This window comes from Nerophis lumbriciformis, linkage group LG28 (genome assembly GCF_033978685.3).
Source record: "Nerophis lumbriciformis linkage group LG28, RoL_Nlum_v2.1, whole genome shotgun sequence".
Lineage (NCBI taxonomy): Eukaryota > Metazoa > Chordata > Actinopteri > Syngnathiformes > Syngnathidae > Nerophis > Nerophis lumbriciformis.
In genome coordinates this window covers 25,985,674-26,005,566 of record NC_084575.2, presented here as the reverse complement: position 1 = coordinate 26,005,566, position 19,893 = coordinate 25,985,674, and the positions used below count along the sequence as shown (strand labels likewise).

Below are 19,893 nucleotides of genomic sequence, written 5' to 3'. Positions count from 1 at the left end.
TGGGAAATGGCCAACATTCAGTGTTAGAATCAACATCAGACCCCAACATTGATTTAATGTGGTCATAAAGCATGTTGTTTGAGTTGCTCGACGTCAAGACCTAAGTCAACAAGTCCTCAACGTTGTTTTAATGTCTTGTGCCTGCTGGGAATTTAGTGTTTGTTTGTTATTGTAGTCTTGGGTTCAATCCCGGGCTCGGGATCTTTCTGTGTGGAGTTTGCATGTCCTCCCCGTGACTGCGTGGGTTCCCTCCGGGTACTCCGGCTTCCTCCCACTTCCAAAGACATGCACCTGGGATAGGTTGATTGGCAACACTAAATTGGCCCTAGTGTGTGAATGTGAGTATGAATGTTGTCTGTCTATCTGTGTTGGCCCTGCGATGAGGTGGCGACTTGTCCAGGGTGTACGCCGCCTTCCGCCCGATTGTAGCTGAGATAGGCTCCAGCGCCCCCCGCGACCCCAAAAGGGAATAAGCGGTAGAAAATGGATGGATGGATGGATGTCATTCCTGCCACAAGTGGTGTAAAAGTGTATTACAACTAAGTACTGCTGCAGCTCATAGACTTAGATTGGTCAGATCTTCCGATTCCTTATTACTATCTAGTAGTAGACACTACTACTACTTACTACGCACATAATTTTCGTCATTTCCAGACTATAAGCCGCTACTTTTTTTCCCCTCGCTTTGATCCCTGTGCTTTATGCAAAGCTGCTAACAATGCGGCTTTTTTGTGGATTTCACAAGCTTCACCTGTCCCCAATAAATGTAACCTCGTCACACCAGAACGGGTCACGGTGGACCAACAAAATTGTTCACATTAAAACAAACGCACTCACGCCATCAATCAGTCAGCCATTTAGCATGTTATGGACTCACTCTCATCATGGGGAAGACACAAAGAAATGCATACCACACAGCTCCAAAGCCGAAGGCAATCAATCCGGCTATTGGAAAAGCAAACAGCCACCGCATCGCGCGGAAATCCACCACCGCTAATGGGCCCTGATAGCCTTGAAAGCCATTTCAGCGGTTTAAGTGCGCAGGGGGACGAGAAGAACGAAGACCGCGCTCAATGACTTTTCTGGTAGGCTACTGTATGCTGTGTTACAGGCGCTCTTGTGTTAAATTTGTGAATGAACACATGAACTTTTATTGATTGAATGATTGAAACTTTTATTAGTAGATTGCACAGTACAGTACATATTCTGTACAATTGACCACTAAATGGTAACACCCGAATAAGTTGTTCAACTTGTTTAAGTCGGGGGTCGACGTAAATCAATTCATGGTACAAATATATACTATCAGCATAATACAGTCATCACACACGTTAATCATCAGAGTATATACATTGAATTATTTACATTATTTACAATCCAGGGGGTGGGATGTGGAGGAGTTAGGTGCGTTTTACGCCCATACTTGCCAACCCTCCCGGATTTTCCAGGAGACTCCCGAAATTCAGAGCCTCTCCCGAAAACCTCCCGGGACAATTTTTCTCCTGAAAATCTCCCGAAATTCAGGCGGAGCTGGAGGCCACGCCCCCTCCAGCTCCATGCGGACCTGAGTGACGTGTCGACAGCCTGTTTTCACGTCCGCTTTCCCACAATATAAACAGTGTGCCTGCCCAATCACGTTATAACTGTAGAATGATCGAGGGCGAGTTCTTGGTTTCTTATGTGGGTTTATTGTTAGGCAGTTTCAATAACGTCCTCCCAGCGCGGTAACAACACACAACAACAGCAGTCACGTTTCCGTCTACCGTAAAGCAGTTTGTCTGCCGTAAACAGCAATGTTGTGACACTCTTAAACAGGACAATACTGCCATCTACTGTACATGCATATGTGACAATAACATCTATGGCTTTTAGAGAGTGCAGTGCACAACTGCGCACACTACAAGGAAAACGAAGTCCGAATGCATCATCAGAGAGGGTGTACAGCATGGTTAGAAAAATAGTGACAGAGAATAGAACAATGATGGACAATTCAACCCTTAACTCAACAATGAGTAGATGAGTGTTATGTGTGTGTATATGTGTAAATAAACGAACACTGAAATTCAATTATTTTATTATATATATATATATATATATATATATATATATATATATATATATATATATATATATATATATATGTATAGCAAGAATTCACTGAAATTCAAGTATTTCTTATATATATATATATGAAATACTGGACTTGGTGAATTCTAGCTGTAAATATACTCCTCCCCTCTTAACCACGCCCCCCCAACCACGCCCCCCACCCCCCACCTCCCGAAATCGGAGGTCTCAAGGTTGGCAAGTATGTTTACGCCGGAAGTTACGTTACTCATTGTTCAAGTAAAGTAGCTTTTCAAAAGATTGCATTTCTTCGGCCAGCAAATAGCAGCTGTGTCACATTTGTAGAACGCTCTTGCGAGCTACTCGGGACCTTGCACATGCAGAGAAAAATGTTAGTTATTTCAATTTAGTCTTTTTCCACCGAGCCACTCGCGCTTTGTCTGAACCACTTGTGCGTGTGTGACTCCTCGCACTCCACAGCATTTAAAATACAAACCCTGTTTCCATATGAGTTGGGAAATTGTGTTAGATGTAAATATAAACGGAATACAATGATTTGTGAATCATTTTCAACCCATATTCAGTTGAATATGCTACAAAGACAACATATTTGATGTTCAAACTGATAAACATTTTTTTTGTTGCAAAGAATCATTAACTTTAGAATTTGATGCCAGCAACACGTGACAAAGAAGTTTGGAAAGGTGGCAATAAATACTGATAAATTTGAGGAATGCTCATCAAACACTTAATTGGAACATCCCACAGGTGAACAGGCAAATTGGGAACAGGTGGGTGCCATGATTGGGTATAAAAGTAGATTCCATGAAATGCTCAGTCATTCACAAACAAGTATCGGGCGAGGGTCACCACTTTGTCAACAAATGCGTGAGCAAATTGTTGAACAGTTTAAGAAAAACCTTTCTCAACCAGCTATTGCAATGAATTTAGGGATTTCACCATCAACGGTCCGTGATATCATCAAAGGGTTCAGAGAATCTGGAGAAATCACTGCACGTAAGCAGCTAAGCCTGTGACCTTCGATCCCTCAGGCTGTACTGCATCAACAAGCGACATCAGTTTGTAAAGGATATCACCACATGGGCTCAGGAACACTTCAGAAACCCACTGTTAGTAACTATAGTTGGTCGCTACATCTGTAAGTGCAAGTTAAAACTCTCCTATGCAAGGCGAAAACCGTTTATCAACAACACCCAGAAACGCCGTCGGCTTCGCTGGGCCTGAGCTCATCTAAGATGGACTGATACAAAGTGGAAAAGTGTTCTGTGGTCTGACGAGTCCACATTTCAAATTGTTTTTGGAAACTGTGGACGTCGTGTCCTCCGGACCAAAGAGGAAAAGAACCATCCGGATTGTTCTAGGCGCAAAGTTGAAAAGCCAGCATCTGTGATGGTATGGGGGTGTATTAGTGCCCAAGACATGGGTAACTTACACATCTGTGAAGGCGCCATTAATGCTGAAAGGTACATACATGTTTTGGAGCAACATATGTTGCCATCCAAGCAACGTTACCATGGCCGCCCCTGCTTATTTCAGCAAGACAATGCCAAGCCACGTGTTACATCAACGTGGCTTCATAGTAAAAGAGTGTGGGTACTAGACTGGCCTGCCTGTAGTCCAGACCTGTCCCCCATTGAAAATGTGTGGCGCATTATGAAGCCTAAAATACCACAACGGAGACCCCCGGACTGTTGAACAACTTAAGCTGTACATCAAGCAAGAATGGGAAAGTTTTCCACCTGAGAAGCTTAAAAAATGTGTCTCCTCAGTTGCCAAACGTTTCCTGAGTGTTGTTAAAAGGAAAGGCCATGTAACACAGTGGTGAACATGCCCTTTCCAAACTACTTTGGCACGTGTTGCAGCCGTTTGAACATCAAATATCTTGTCTTTGTAGTGCATTCAATTGAATATGGGTTGAAAAGGATTTGCAAATCATTGTATTCCGTTTATATTTACATCTAACACAATTTCCCAACTCATATGGAAACAGGGTTTGTACATTTTAGTGACGGGTTCACCAAGGCGCCCTGCTGAGATCAGAAGGAAGTCACCTCTGTCTCTATTTCAAGTCAGCCTTCTCCTTCCGTGAGCCCCCCGGGTGTCCTGTCGTGACTTGGCAGCGCTTAAGTCCACAGCGGTCATCAGAGGGCTCCTCATTAATCTTACCAACACTCTGTCTCACTTCTCGCCGTAATCTCCTTGCTTCTAATTTCCCCTTATCTCTCACGCCGACTTTCTTTTGTTTGTTTGGAAGGCTTACACCAGTCTGTTAGCCAGAGGCTGCAAACAGATTAGAGCATGGCCCGCAGCAGCTCACCTCCATCCGTCATGAAGTCAGAGGTGGTTTATCATCCCAGGTTTAAGTTTTGTCTGCCAGAAACCGCTCATTAATTTGGAGGGGGGGACAGGTTGTGCGGCGAGAATGGATGGCGAAGCTAATGCTTTTAAAGTGCAAGATTACACCACATTTAATAATGATGTTACGTATGGCTGCTGGCAGCGCAAGCTCATTTCTCATGCATGCTCCCTGGTGTTTGTTCAGTCCTAATCTTTTTCCTTGTGCAAGACGGTAAACGTAGAGCTATATCTATCTCTTTCATCAGCACTCCAGATGCTTTCAAAGCATTACTGGCTGTCTGGGAGATGTCCCAGGGCAACCAATGATGGCATATTAAAGTCCCGTGACTCAAAGTGTTGCATCAAATACAGCCATAAGTGAAGATGTAAACATACAGACTGTTGTATATTGTAAAGTTCTTCTGCTAAAATCTAACATCTGTTTTTTTTTTTTTTGTACTCATCAGATCTCGATAACTTCCGAACACAGACGGTCAGAAGTACAGTCAATGTCCGGGAAGGCCAAGGAGTGGTTCTCTTATGTGGCCCACCTGCACATTCTGGAGGTAACTACCTTAGCTATTTTGTTTCCAATGTTATTTTCTGTAAGATGTCGTGAGTTAGTTAGTTAGTTTATTAAGGATCCCCATTAGTCTACACCGCAGTGGAGACTATTCTTACTGGGGTCCAGGCAAAAAAAACATCACACAATCACAAAACAAAAGATTACAATGCAGTACAACATGATCAAATAATAAAATGTTGTAATACAAAAATAGCAACAACAAAGAACCAAAAAAAACCAACAACAATAACTTCAAGTTTACATAATAATGTTCATACCAAAGATATAAACAGCAATATGAATATATATATATATATATATATATATATATATATATATATATATATATATATATATATATATATACAGGTAAAAGCCAGTAAATTAGAATATTTTGAAAAACTTGATTTATTTCAGTAATTGCATTCAAAAGGTGTAACTTGTACATTATATTTATTCATTGCACACAGACTGATGCATTCAAATGTTTATTTCATTTAATTTTGATGATTTGAAATGGCAACAAATGAAAATCCAAAATTCCGTGTGTCACAAAATTAGAATATTACTTAAGGCTAATACAAAAAAGGGATTTTTAGAAATGTTGGCCAACTGAAAAGTATGAAAATGAAAAATATGAGCATGTACAATACTCAATACTTGGTTGGAGCTCCTTTTGCCTCAATTACTGCGTTAATGCGGCGTGGCATGGAGTCGATGAGTTTCTGGCACTGCTCAGGTGTTATGAGAGCCCAGGTTGCTCTGATAGTGGCCTTCAACTCTTCTGCGTTTTTGGGTCTGGCATTCTGCATCTTCCTTTTCACAATACCCCACAGATTTTCTATGGGGCTAAGGTCAGGGGAGTTGGCGGGCCAATTTAGAACAGAAATACCATGGTCCGTAAACCAGGCACGGGTAGATTTTGCGCTGTGTGCAGGCGCCAAGTCCTGTTGGAACTTGAAATCTCCATCTCCATAGAGCAGGTCAGCAGCAGGAAGCATGAAGTGCTCTAAAACTTGCTGGTAGACGGCTGCGTTGACCCTGGATCTCAGGAAACAGAGTGGACCGACACCAGCAGATGACATGGCACCCCAAACCATCACTGATGGTGGAAACTTTACACTAGACTTCAGGCAACGTGGATCCTGTGCCTCTCCTGTCTTCCTCCAGACTCTGGGACCTCGATTTCCAAAGGAAATGCAAAATTTGCTTTCGTCAGAAAACATGACTTTGGACCACTCAGCAGCAGTCCAGCTGGTGTCGGTCCACTCTGTTTCCTGAGATCCAGGGTCAACGCAGCCGTCTACCAGCAAGTTTTAGAGCACTTCATGCTTCCTGCTGCTGACCTGCTCTATGGAGATTTCAAGTTCCAACAGGACTTGGCGCCTGCACACAGCGCAAAATCTACCCGTGCCTGGTTTACGGACCATGGTATTTCTGTTCTAAATTGGCCCGCCAACTCCCCTGACCTTAGCCCCATAGAAAATCTGTGGGGTATTGTGAAAAGGAAGATGCAGAATGCCAGACCCAAAAACGCAGAAGAGTTGAAGGCCACTATCAGAGCAACCTGGGCTCTCATAACACCTGAGCAGTGCCAGAAACTCATCGACTCCATGCCACGCCGCATTAACGCAGTAATTGAGGCAAAAGGAGCTCCAACCAAGTATTGAGTATTGTACATGCTCATATTTTTCATTTTCATACTTTTCAGTTGGCCAACATTTCTAAAAATCCCTTTTTTGTATTAGCCTTACACAATATTCTAATTTTGTGACACACGGAATTTTGGATTTTCATTTGTTGCCACTTCAAATCATCAAAATTAAATGAAATAAACATTTGAATGCATCAGTCTGTGTGCAATGAATAAATATAATGTACAAGTTACACCTTTTGAATGCAATTACTGAAATAAATCAAGTTTTTCAAAATATTCTAATTTACTGGCTTTTACCTGTATATATATATATATATATTTATATATATATATATTTATATATATTAGAGATGCGCGGTTTGCGGACACAACCGCGGAGTCCGCGGATTATCCGCGGGTCGGGCGGTTGAAATAAAAAAAAAAAAGATTTTATCCGCGGGTCGGGCGGTTGAAATAAAAAAAAAAAAAAGATTTTATCCGCGGGTCGGGCGGTTGAAATAAAAAAAAAAAAAAGATTTTATCCGCGGGTCGGGCGGTTGAAATAAAAAAAAATTAGATTTTATGCGCGGGTCGGGCGGTTGAAATAAAAAAAAAAAAAAGATTTTAAATAGATTCAGGCGGGTGGCAGTTAAACCAATTCGGAAATATATATACATAGTTAAATGTATATATCGGGCGGTTGAAATAAAAAAAATTAGATTTTATCCGCGGGTCGGGCGGTTGAAACAAAAAAAAAAAAAAGATTTTATCCGCGGGTCGGGCGGTTGAAATAAAAAAAAAAAAGATTTTATCCGCGGGTCGGGCGGTTGAAAAAAAAAAAAAAAAAGATTTTATCTGCGGGTCGGGCGGTTGAAATAAAAAAAAAAAAAGATTTTATCCGCGGGTCGGGCGGTTGAAATTAAAAAAAATTAGATTTTATGCGCGGGTCGGGCGGTTGAAATTAAAAAAAAAAAAGATTTTAAATAGATTCAGGCGGGTGGCAGTTAAACCAATTCGGAAATATATATACATAGTTAAATGTATATATCGGGCGGTTGAAATAAAAAAAATTAGATTTTATCCGCGGGTCGGGCGGTTGAAATAAAAAAAAAAAAAGATTTTATCCACGGGTCGGGCGGTTGAAAAAAAAAAAAAAAAGATTTTATCCGCGGGTCGGGCGGTTGAAATAAAAAAAAAAAAAGATTTTATCCGCGGGTCGGGCGGTTGAAATAAAAAAAAAAAAAGATTTTATCCGCGGGTCGGGCGGTTGAAATAAAAAAAAATTAGATTTTATGCGCGGGTCGGGCGGTTGAAATTAAAAAAAAAAAAGATTTTAAATAGATTCAGGCGGGTGGCAGTTAAACCAATTCGGAAATATATATACATAGTTAAATGTATATATCGGGCGGTTGAAATAAAAAAAAAATAGATTTTATCCGCGGGTCGGGCGGTTGAAATAAAAAAAAAAAAGATATTAAATAGATTCAGGCGAGTGGCAGTTAAACCAATTCGGAAATATATATACATAGTTAAATGTTGTTACCCACATTCGAAAAACGAGCAGGCACCTGCAGCATATGGCACAACAGAAGAAGAAGAAAAAAAAAAGATGGCAACGCCGGCAGCAAACGTGGTACGTGACAAACTAAAAAAGGGAATACTAAAGACCAGGGAAAAAAAGTTCAGCGTGGACTCGTTTTTATGAGGTTGTAAATCAGGATGATAGTAATGCTGGCTTCGTGATTTGCAAGAGCTGCGACGCTGTTTATGTCTACGACAGTCACAAAACCGGGACATCTAACATGGTGCATCAGATTTGTGCAAAACCCCGAACCTCCACAAACACCCTGAGCATGAGCAGTTTCGTCCGCCGTGATCCCAGAAGAGTGCCACAGGATGTTAAAACAAGATAGAACACAGCTGCCTGCAGCAGTTTGAGTGGCGCGAGCGCGCTTGGAGGTGCGCTCAGCGCGGCTCCCAGATGATTGCGCACTGGTGTGCGTCTGGGCCGTGACAGCGTGGCACGCATTGAATGTCTCTGCTGCATTGGATCAGTCTCCTTTCTTTAACAGGCAAAAGCTTTCTAACCTCACTAATGCCTTGCATCGTCTATATTAGATATATAACAACGGGCGGGTGCGGGCGAGTGCGCTTTTGATAAAATGTTAGCTCGGTTGGATGGCGGATGGGTGACGACTTTTGTGATGCGGTTGCGGATGAAATAATTGCCTATCCGCGCATCTCTAATATATATATATATCTTTTTTTTTTTTTTTTGCAAAAATAAAACAAATAACCAATGGCCTAAAATATACACATTAGTGCAGTGTTTTTCAACCTTTTTTGAGCCAAGGCACATTTTCTGCGTTGAAAAAATCCGGAGGCACACCACCAGTGTCATGTCTGTGTAATCATGTTTTGTGCTAGTCATGTTTTGTTTTGTTTAGTTATTGGACTCTTTAGTTTCTGGCTTTTCACTCCCTTGTCTTGTTTCCATGGTTACCCATTAGTTTCACCTGTTCCACGTTTGGACTCATTGTGCACTCTTGTTTGTCACCATAGCAACCCATTAGTTTTCACCTGCCCTCACGACTCACGCACCTGTCTTTAATCATGTCACCGTTATTTAAACCCATTGTTGCCAGGGAAGTTTCCCTGGCGACATCATACCCCTGACTTTCTGCTTCTCACTCTGTTTACCTCTGCGCACTTCATGGCATGTCCAAGTAAGTTTTTGTTTATTAATGCCAAAGTTAGTGTTTTTGTTTCATTGTTCATAGTTTCTGCCTTTGTGCAAGTTTTGCGTTTATAGCCAAGTTTTGTACCTCCACTGTGAGCGCCTTTTTTTTTTTTTTTTTTTTTTGAGTGTTAAAATTAAATATGTCTTCACCTTCACGCCATGTCTGGTCCAAATGTTCATTTGCACCACGGGAGAACAAACCACGCCATAGTCCAAGTCCTGACAACCAGCAGAAATCATAAACTCAGTTGACAGTAAAAAGTCGTTGTCGCAATTGTTGGATATGAATTTAAACCATAACCAAGCATGCATCACTATAGCTCTTGTCTCAAAGTAGGTGTACTGTCACCACCTGTCACATCACCCCCTGACTTATTTGGAGTTTTTTGCTGTTTTCCTGTGTGTAGTGTTTTAGTTCGTGTCTTGCGCTCCTATTTTGGTGGCTTTTTCTCTTTTTTTGGTATTTTCCTGTATGAATGAATGAATGATCTTTATTTGTCATTGTGCATGTACAGGTACAGGTCCAATTAAATTTAGGTTGCTTCCCTGAGGTGCTTTGCATTTAAAAAAAAAGAAGAAACCACACAATATACAGAAACAACACAATATCCACAATATGCAATATACAATATGGCCTAAGACCACTCTAAGAGGCAATGTAAAAACAATGAGACAATAATAAGTATAAAGTGCGATTTATATATGTTTTTTTCCTTCTTTATTATGCATTTTCGGAAGGTGCGACTTATACTCCGGTGCGACTTATACTCCGAAAAATACGGTAATATAAGTACAGTCTATAATACAGCATTTTTCACATGTGAGTAATATGAATACAGTCTATTGTCATACTTGCCAACCCTCCCGAATTTTCCGGGAGACTCCCGAATTTCAGTGCCTCTCCCGAAAATCTCCCGGGACAACCATTCTCCCGAATTTCTCCCGATTTCCAGCCGGACTTAAGGCACGCCCCCTCCAGGTTTGTGCGGATCTGAGTGAGGACAGCCTGTCGTCACGTCCGCTTGGCCAACCAAAAAGTAACCACAGAACACTATACTGTATAGTGTTCCGTGGTTACTTTTTGGTTGGCCAACGGTTCACGTGGTATTGCGCACCCTGGCGGCAAGTGTGGGAGTCGGTTCTGAAGTATGAAGTAAAAAGACATAACTTCGTCACCTCTCCTGGTTATTGAATCCAACCCAGAATATTATACTGCCCATACCTATGCTCCTTCAAAGGCTGTGCTACTGGCTGCAAAGCATTGCACTTTCTAATACAACAATGAGTAGAGAGGAGTGTTTTGTGTGTATATGTGTAAATAAATGAACACTGAAATTCAAGTATTTATTTTATTTATATGTATATATATATATATAGAATAAAAAAAAAAAAATGTATATATATATATATATATATATATATATATATATATATAGCTAGAATTAACTGAAAGTCAATTATTTATTTTATTTATATATATATATATTAGAGATGTGCGGTTTGCGGGCACAACCGCGGAGTCCGCGGATTATCCGCGGATCGGGCGGATGAAATTAAAAAAAAAATTAGATTTTATCCGCTGGTCGGGTCGGGTCGGGTGGTTGAAATAAAAAAAAAATTAGATTTTAAATAGATTCAGGCGGGTGGCAGTTAAACCAATTCGGAAATATATATACATAGTTAAATGTTGTTACCCACATACGAAAAACGAGCAGGCACCTGCTGCATATGCCACAACAGAAGAAAAAAAAAAAAAGAGATGGACACTTTTACGGAGCGGAGAAGGGACGCCTCGCCGGGGTCCGGGACCGAGGCCCCTTCCCCCGAGAGGGCCCCACCGGGAGCCGTAGCTGAGGCGATCCGCGAGAAGGGCCCGACGCACGTCCAGGGTCACCACCGTGCCCACCGCACCGACACCCCGCCTCGTCCGCCTTCGCCGCGGCCGGCGTCACGCGCAGCAGGTAAGCAGCTTACCTGCCCGCCACTCCCGTGGCCGGGGGCTCGTAACAGGGGTCACTCCACGCGCTCCGCCCGCGCAGCTTACCTGCCCGCCACCCCTGTTGCCGGGGGCGCGTAACAGGGGTCACTCCGCGCGCAGTGCCCTCACGAAAGGGGTGGGGCTCACCCTGGTTGATATAGACAGCAGCTAGGACGGTGGCCATGGAAGTTGGAACCCGCTAAGGAGTGTGTAACAACCCACCTGCCGAATCAACTAGCCCTGAAAATGGATGGCGCTGGAGCGTCGGGCCCATATACCCGGCCGTCGCCGGCAGCGAGACGCGCTTGGAGGTGCGCTCAGCGCGGCTCCCATATGATTGCGCACTGGTGTGCGTCTGGGTCGTGACAGCGTGGCACGCGAATGTCTGTACTGCATTGGATCAGTCTCCTTTCTTTAACAGGCAAAAGCTTTATAACCTCACTAATGCCTTGCAACGTCTATATTAGATATATAACAACGGGCGGGTGCGGGCGGATACGGTTCTGATCAAATGTTAGATCGGGTGGATTGCGGATGGTTGACGACTTTCTGATGCGGTTGCGGATGAAATAATTGCCTATCCGCGCATCTCTAATATATATATATAAGAAATACTTGAATTTCAGTGAATTCTATATATAAATATACTCATCCCCCTTAACCCTGCCCCAAGACCTCGCCCACCTCAACTCCACCCCCCCAATCTCCCAAATTTGGAGGTCTCAAGGTTGGCAAGTACCGGTATGTCTATTATACAGCATTGCAAGTGTAGGTAAACTTTTGACCACGACTGTATATTGCAGCCTTCTGGGATAAAAAATATAGTGCGTATATCACAATGTATTATTTGGTACAATGGGTCACAGAGGCTGTTGAAATGTGTTAACATGGTTAAAAATGCTAATACTGATACTTAAAATTCTCAAGATCATTAAATGGTTACATTTTTGATCACAATTAAAATCCAACAAAAACACTGGATGGCGGTGTGACCTTATTGAATATTTTAATTAGGGCTGTCAAATTTAACGAGCTAACTCACAAAAAAAATGCATTATACATGAACGATATACATGCAGCTTTATCACCCAATGTATTTCCATTTTAATGGGTGGTGTGGGTTGTTGTATGGTAAGTGATCAGGCCGTAGGATACACCACTGCAAAGATGACTGATGCGCTCCGTGACAAATGTCCCTTCAAAATACACCTTGATGGGACTTTAGATAAAATTGGTACCAAGTTTTGAGCAAAATTTACTAAAATACAAAAAAAAAAGCCAACAACAATGACAAAAAAATTGCATTTGTGTCAAAATAATGGAGTAATTTAGTGTGAATAATTATGACTAATCACAATTCAGAATTGTAATTAATGTAATTATTTTTCGAATTATAATTTGACAGGACTATTTTGTTTCAATAAAATAGGTTTTGATTCATATCAATTGGTTTTTAACCTTAAAACCCTGCTGTGTACGGGTACTTATTTTCTACGTTTGAAAAACTAACAATGACAATAAAATTGCATTTGTTTCAAAATAATAGGGTTAAACAAGCAAGCAATTTAGTGTGATTAATCATGACTAATCACAATTCAAAATTGTAATTAATATATATATATATTTTTTTAATTATAATTTGATAGCACTATTTTTTTTCAATACAATTTTGATTCATATCAGTTAGTTTTTAACCTTAAAGCCCTGCTGTGTACGGGTACTTATTGTCTAAGTTTGAAAAAAATAACCAAATGTATTTTTTGATATAAGAAAATATTGATCTAATCACTGTAGTATTGAACATATACTGATACCAGGTATGTCGATATATGCATTGATCCTCCGTCCTCTGTTTACATTCAAGAGCACTAGCGTAGCGATTAGCATGAGTTAGTGTATTCTCCTATGGTGTGTAGTGTAGAATTGTTTAGCTTTTCCTCGACCTCCAATGATAACAATTTAGGAAACGGTCATTTGTCGCCATTAACATTCATTATCACGGACATTCCCAAATAATGTTTTTCGATCTTTAAGATGGAAACTGTAGCCGCCATTATGATGTGCAATTACGTTTTCAAATGACCGTGAGTTTCGCTTGATTATAGAATATGTCGATTGAAAGGAGGTGTGATGTTCATATGTTGTCAATATTCAGTGTTTTATCTTTCATAGTTAACCTCTAAAGGCCTTAGTGGCCACATGCGTGGACAGTACCTTTTAGCTCTTATTTCCAAAATTGTGTACACTACTGAATTGGGGTCTTATGCCGCTTATGTGGACACTTATACTGCCATCTGGTGGTGTCAGAAGAGTATAACATACAATGGAATTTGGAGAAAAAAAGCATAAAAATAAGAATTAGCATGTCACTACACATGAAGTACACATTTGTGTACTTATGGACTAAGTACATCATATCAAAAGATGATTTTTAGTTTTTATTCTAATTAGATTCCAATAAGCCCAAATAGCAAAGACAAATAAAAAAAAGCATGTAAACAAACAGCTTGGGCCTTAAGAGGTTAATATTGTAAATCCCACATTCTTTATTTTCATGTACATTCTGGGTGTCTCATTCAGTAAAAAAAAAAACAATATTCCATTCTGTCAGTGTTCGAAAACAAGAAAAAAAAAATACAAAAATTAGGGGTATTTTATTTGAATTAAGCAAAATTATCTGCCAATAGAACAAGAAAATTTGGCTTGTCAAGACTTTCCAAAACAAGTAAAATTAGCTCACTTCAAAGAACCCAAAAAATACCTTAAAATAAGTATATTCTCACTAATAACAAGTGCACTCTTCTTGGTAGAAAAAAAAAAGAGACCATTTTGCTCAATGTGTTGAACAATATTCTTAAATTAAGTAAATGCTCGTGCCATTATCTTGACATAATGATATGCGCTCGGCATTACATTTCTTGAAACCAGCAATTTTATACTAAAAAATAATTTATTGTTCTTAATGGAAAGGCAACAAGGCAACCGCTTGTTACACTCGGGGTCTCCTAGCCGCTCAGGCAAATCATATTGTCTAAAAATGTATTTTTCCATTGATAACATGACATCATCGCGCCAAGTGCGTGCTCTTTCAGTCAATTAGTGTGCATAAATACTCGGCCAAAATTTTTTTAATTGGAATTTTGAAGAATTCATCTGAATGTGCATGAACTATTTCTGTTCAAAATTGTTTGAAATGCCACAATAAATATTAAATATTAACTGTCAGTTTGCTGTACTGTGCCAACTGTACTACTATATGAGTACGTATTGTGTATTGTTTCATTGATAATAAAACAGCAAAGTCCATTTGGCTGTCATCTGTTTTAATTATGAGACATAATTGTGTCAAAATCATGATTTTTTTTTCATGCTTGAAATAAGAAATTATTACTTTAAAAAAGTAGTTTTATACTTGTGAGTGTTGATGACACAGCTTTGCAACACTTGATATTCTAGTTTCAAGCATGTTTTACTCAATATAGGTCATACAATCTCAGCTACAATCTGTAATATCTTACTGAGATTATTTTGGACTAAAACCCTTAAAACAAGTAAAACACTAACATAAAATCTGTTTAGTGAGAAGAATTATCTTATCAGACAGAAAATAAGCAAATATCACCCTTATTTGAGATATTTAATCTTACTTAGATTCCAGTTTTTGCAGTGCAGGCCTGCGATATGACGATAATATTAAAAGCTCTATTGTCAGACCAAATGTATTCCCTTTGTATCTTATTCCGTCTTTATATCTCACAACCCTAGCCAGAATCCCTCCCGAAAAAAAGCTGTCCCAGCCTAAACATGTATCAACCCGTTCTTAAGGATCGACTGTTTCTTTGTTTGCAATTTGAATGTGAAGCTAGTTTGATTTAATCTACTCTTATAATTCAATGACCGTGACAAATGAAATAAAAAAAGATTTAGACACTTAAATTTTTAATAACAAAGGATAACAATGCATTTCTCAAAAAAGACACTACAGATGAAGATGCTACTTTTTTTTCTTCCTCCGGTGGGCATCTGCGAGGCATGAACAATGTTCTGCTGCTGCGCTTGTCTCCGTTGATACAGTAACTCGCACATTGTAGCAGCAATTTCCCACACAAGAGAACAGTTTGGAGTACAGAGCAGTGTGCAGCTGGTGTATTGGATAATGGGCAAGAGTTTTCTGCATGAAATACAGTTTGACAGCTTTTTTTTTCCCTCTTACTGTACGTGATGCAACCAATTGACGAGTCCGTATTCTCTGGGTTTTTCGGCACGGACGCGCTGTGGGAGTCCGGTGTTTCTTTCTTTCCTTGTCACTCCCCGGCTCCTTCCCTAGGTGCTTTTTTGTCATTCGTTTTCATTTTGAAAGGAGTGATAAACTTTGCCTGGCACGTGCGGAGCTGGGTGTATGCTCTGGGAATCGAGACTGTTTCAAGTGTGATTTGAGTGGGCCGACTCACTATTAAGTCAGAGGAACAAGGAGCAACTGGCAGATCAAGATGAATTCCACGTCCAATTCCGAGTCCCCCTCAAAGTGGATAAAGAGTATAGTGCGTTCAAGGGATGTTACAATAGTAAAAAGGTTACTGCGTCTTACAAAAACAAGTACCGTATTTGCCGGGCCACAGGGCGCACCGGATTATAAGGCGCACTGCCGATGAGCGGGTCTATTTTCGTACAAAAGGCGCATTAAAGGCCTACTGAAACCCACAACTACCGACCACGCAGTCTGATAGTTTATATATCAATGATGAAATCTTAACATTGCAACACATGCCAATACGGCCGGGTTAGCTTACTAAAGTGCAATTTAAAATTTTGCGCAAAATATCCTGCTGAAAACGTCTCGGTATGATGACGCCTGCGCGTGACGTCACGGATTGTAGAGGACATTTTGGGACAGCATGGTGGCCAGTTATTAAGTCGTCTGTTTTCATCACAAAATTCCACAGTATTCTGGACATCTGTGTTGGTGAATCCTTTGCAATTTGTTCAATGAACAATGGAGACAGCAAAGAAGAAAGCTGTAGGTGGGAAGCGGTGTATTGCGGCAGGTGTTGTGCCGGATAACGCACCCCCGCCGTAGAATGCACCCCCTGACTGTTGTGCCGGATAACACAGCCGGTGTTTCATTGTTTACATTCCCGGAAGATGACAGTCAAGCTTTACCATTGGCCTGCGGAGAACTGGGACAACAGAGACTCTTACCGGGAGGACTTTGAGTTGGATGCGCAGACGCGGTACCGTGAGTACGCATGCAGCTGCGGCTTCCAAACATTTGATCGTTTTCCCGTACGTGCGTGCCGCTATGTGCATGTCACGTACGTAACTTTGGGGACTTTGGGGAAATATATGTGCTGTATGAACTTTGGGGAGGTGAACGGTACTTTGGGCTGTGGGATTGAGTGTGTTGTGCAGGTGTTTGAGTTGTATTGGCGGGTTATATGGACGGGAGGGGGGAGGTGTTTGTTATGCGGGATTAATTTGTGGCATATTAAATATAAACCTGGTTGTGTTGTGGCTAATAGAGTATATATATGTCTTGTGTTTATTTACTGTTTTAGTCATTCCCAGCTGAATATCAGGTCCCACCCGCCTCTCACAGCATCTTCCCTATCTGAATCGCTCCCACTGCTCTCTAGTCCTTCACTCTCACTTTCCTCATCCACAAATCTTTCATCCTCGCTCAAATTAATGGGGAAATCGTCGCTTTCTCGGTCCGAATCGCTGCTGGTGGCCATGATTGTAAACAATGTGCAGATGTGAGTAGCTCCACAACCTGTGACGTCACGCGCATATCGTCTGCTACTTCCGGTACAGGCAAGGCTTTTTTATCAGCGACCAAAAGTTGCGAAAATATGGCAATATCGCAAAATGATCAAGTATGACACATAGAATGGACCTGCTATCCCCGTTTGAATAAGAAAATCGCATTTCAGTAGGCCTTTAAAGGGGTCATATTATGTTTTTTTTCTACATTTTAAACACTTCCTAGGAAGGCCCTTCGCTCCGCTGCCTTGTGGGTTGGTCTGGGAAGACAAAAGGCTAGGGGAGCACACCCCGAGAGAAAAGCAAGTGCTGGTAGGCGCACCATTGGCGGTCCTTCGACAGACCGGAGCTCCGGCAGCCTCCTGCAGCTGTGAGGATGTGCCGGTCGTCCTGGGTTTCCCTTGCCTACGGATGCAGCTCCCCACGGCGAAGAAGTGACGTTGGAGTCTTCGCGTCTCCCTAGTCGTAAAAGACCTCAACGGTGGAGTGGGCGGATGACGGTTGCATAAAAGCTTTACAACGGTCACAAAGGTGGAAGAAGGCTGCAGCAAAGATAGGCCCCCCAATTGTCTTGGTCTCCATGCCATTGGACCCTGGCCTTCTCTTTGCCAAGGACAGTGTGGTGGCTGTCTGTGCACCAGTCTCCCCACTTTAAAAGATTCCACGCACATGCGTTCTCCTGAAGGCAGTCCCACCAACAGGAGGACAATCATACTCGTTTCGAGTATGTGATGGTGGTCCTTTGGTCAAAATGTTGCATAGATTATGTTTTACAGACCATCTTCAAGCCGCTTTCCGACAGTCGCTTCAGGATGTGCCGTTTTGTTGTCGGTCTTATTTACGTGGCTCACCTTCGGCAGCGTCTTCTCCCCGTCATCTTTGTTGTAGCGGTGTAGCGTGCAAGGATGGGTGTGGAAGAAGTGTCAAAAGATGGAGCTAACTGTTTTAATGACATTCAGACTTTACTTTAAATCAATAACAGAGCAGCATCTCCTCATCCGCGGCTCACTAGTGCAACATCAACACCTGAAATGTGTCCCGTGAAAAACCGCCCGACCGGAACTCTCTGATAACTAAAGTTCCTTGGGTGAATTATGTAAACTCACTACACCGGTATGTTTTAGCACTTCCATAGCGAGATATAAGTTAGAACTTTACACTACTTTATATTAGAAATGGCAACAGTGGAGGATGAATGTCCCATAACAAGAAGATAGAGAAAAAGAAGACGCTTGTTGACCACGGCGTCGGTACGGGCTACAAAGGCGGACACGCGCAAATTTTCAGGACTTATGCAGATCCCAAATACAGATCAGCGCGTACCATAAGGTAGGAAAAGTTTGCTTTGCGTAATATTGCAAAACAAAACGGTAGATAATATGTCTGCAAATGGGTGCCATTTTGCGGTCCTTTTACACACACCATAATAACACTCGTACGTTGAAGCACAGTACAATCCATCAAGCGGTGCGGCTTCATAGCTTACCAAAGTCGTACTAAAACATTTTTAGAGATTTTTGAGCGCCGTGTGTAATGTTCTAAATTTTCAATGGAACATTTAAAATGTTGGTGTTGTTTGCTTGAGTCATATTGCAGTCTACACTTATCTCTTATGTTTGACTGCCATCTACTCGTCACACTTATCATTTCACCATGGACCAAATAAAACAGCTTTGAGGTCGGTAAGCACAACCAACATTTTTGAGAAAATGAAAGGCTTTTAAGTGCGCCTTATAGTCCGAAAAATACGGTATGTGTATGTACTTACTTACTAAAATAAATAGGTTCAGGCACTTGCTCCTGCTTGTCAAATCAGAAAGACAATTGTGTCTGCATCACTTCAACCAGCTTGGGCGTTCACTCCCATCAGAAGCTTTAGATTTTCTCCCTGCGGGAGCGCGAAGTGATTGACAGTCCGTTTTCACTCAGCAGCCGTCACCTCAGAAGTGGTAGACTACACTGGACCCCTTCGCACTACAGCAAATCTGTTCAGTGCGCTCCTCTCATAATTATAATACACTTGCTCATGATGGAAGATGTCTCTTCTCTTATGCTCGACCCACTGCTTATAAAGGAATGTACAACTAATATCTGCCTCTCTGCCTCAGACCATCTATCCATCCAGCCAGCAAAATCTCACTTAGTGATCTTTAACGCAGAGGTCACAGGATGCACTGCAATCAGTTTTGTTTAACTCCCCTTCTAAAAGGGGAACTGCACTTTTTGGGGGGGGAATTTCACCTATGGTTCACAATCTTTATGAGAAACAGGAAGACAAAAAGTTCATTTATTTTTTTTTTTTTGCATTCTAATTTGTAATAATCTGCTGGTTCTTGGTGGCTAGCAATGCATTCTGCCGCTAAATCACTTTGAAAATGCCTCTTAAAACCGCAAAAAATACTTCAATTACGTTCCGTAACCTGTATAATAACCAAGCTGTAGCGACATTGTTATTGTAAGAGCCAACACTGAGGGACTATTTTTCTAGCGTAGTAACACATTGCCATAAGATGGCATGCTACGGAATTAGCTGTAATACAGCTACGGCAAGAGGTAAGCTAGATTCTTCGTCAACGCCCGAATCGCTTTTGAGTGTGTAATGCACAACACAATGAGCAATCATATTACAGTATCTGTAAAGTATTAGTCCACATTTCATATATTGCTTGTACACAATATATGAATATATATAATTTTTTCTTTGCACTAAAACAATGATTTGAACAATTTCTTTCCATGAATTTGCTTTAGTACAAAATATGCATTGATTCAAATTAAAGTACAGAAAT

The 19,893-nt window shown here is 41.2% G+C and overlaps 1 protein-coding gene across 1 annotated transcript in view; it reads left to right on the top strand.

The window, feature by feature from the left end:
• cntn3b (contactin 3b) overlaps positions 1-19,893 on the top strand; it is a 156,014-nt gene that overhangs the window by 50,433 nt on the left and 85,688 nt on the right. Inside the window, exon 4 of the mRNA XM_061923961.1 lies at positions 4,893-4,991. Within this exon, the coding sequence (XP_061779945.1) occupies positions 4,893-4,991 (99 nt within the window). The remainder of the gene's footprint in view (positions 1-4,892; positions 4,992-19,893) is intronic.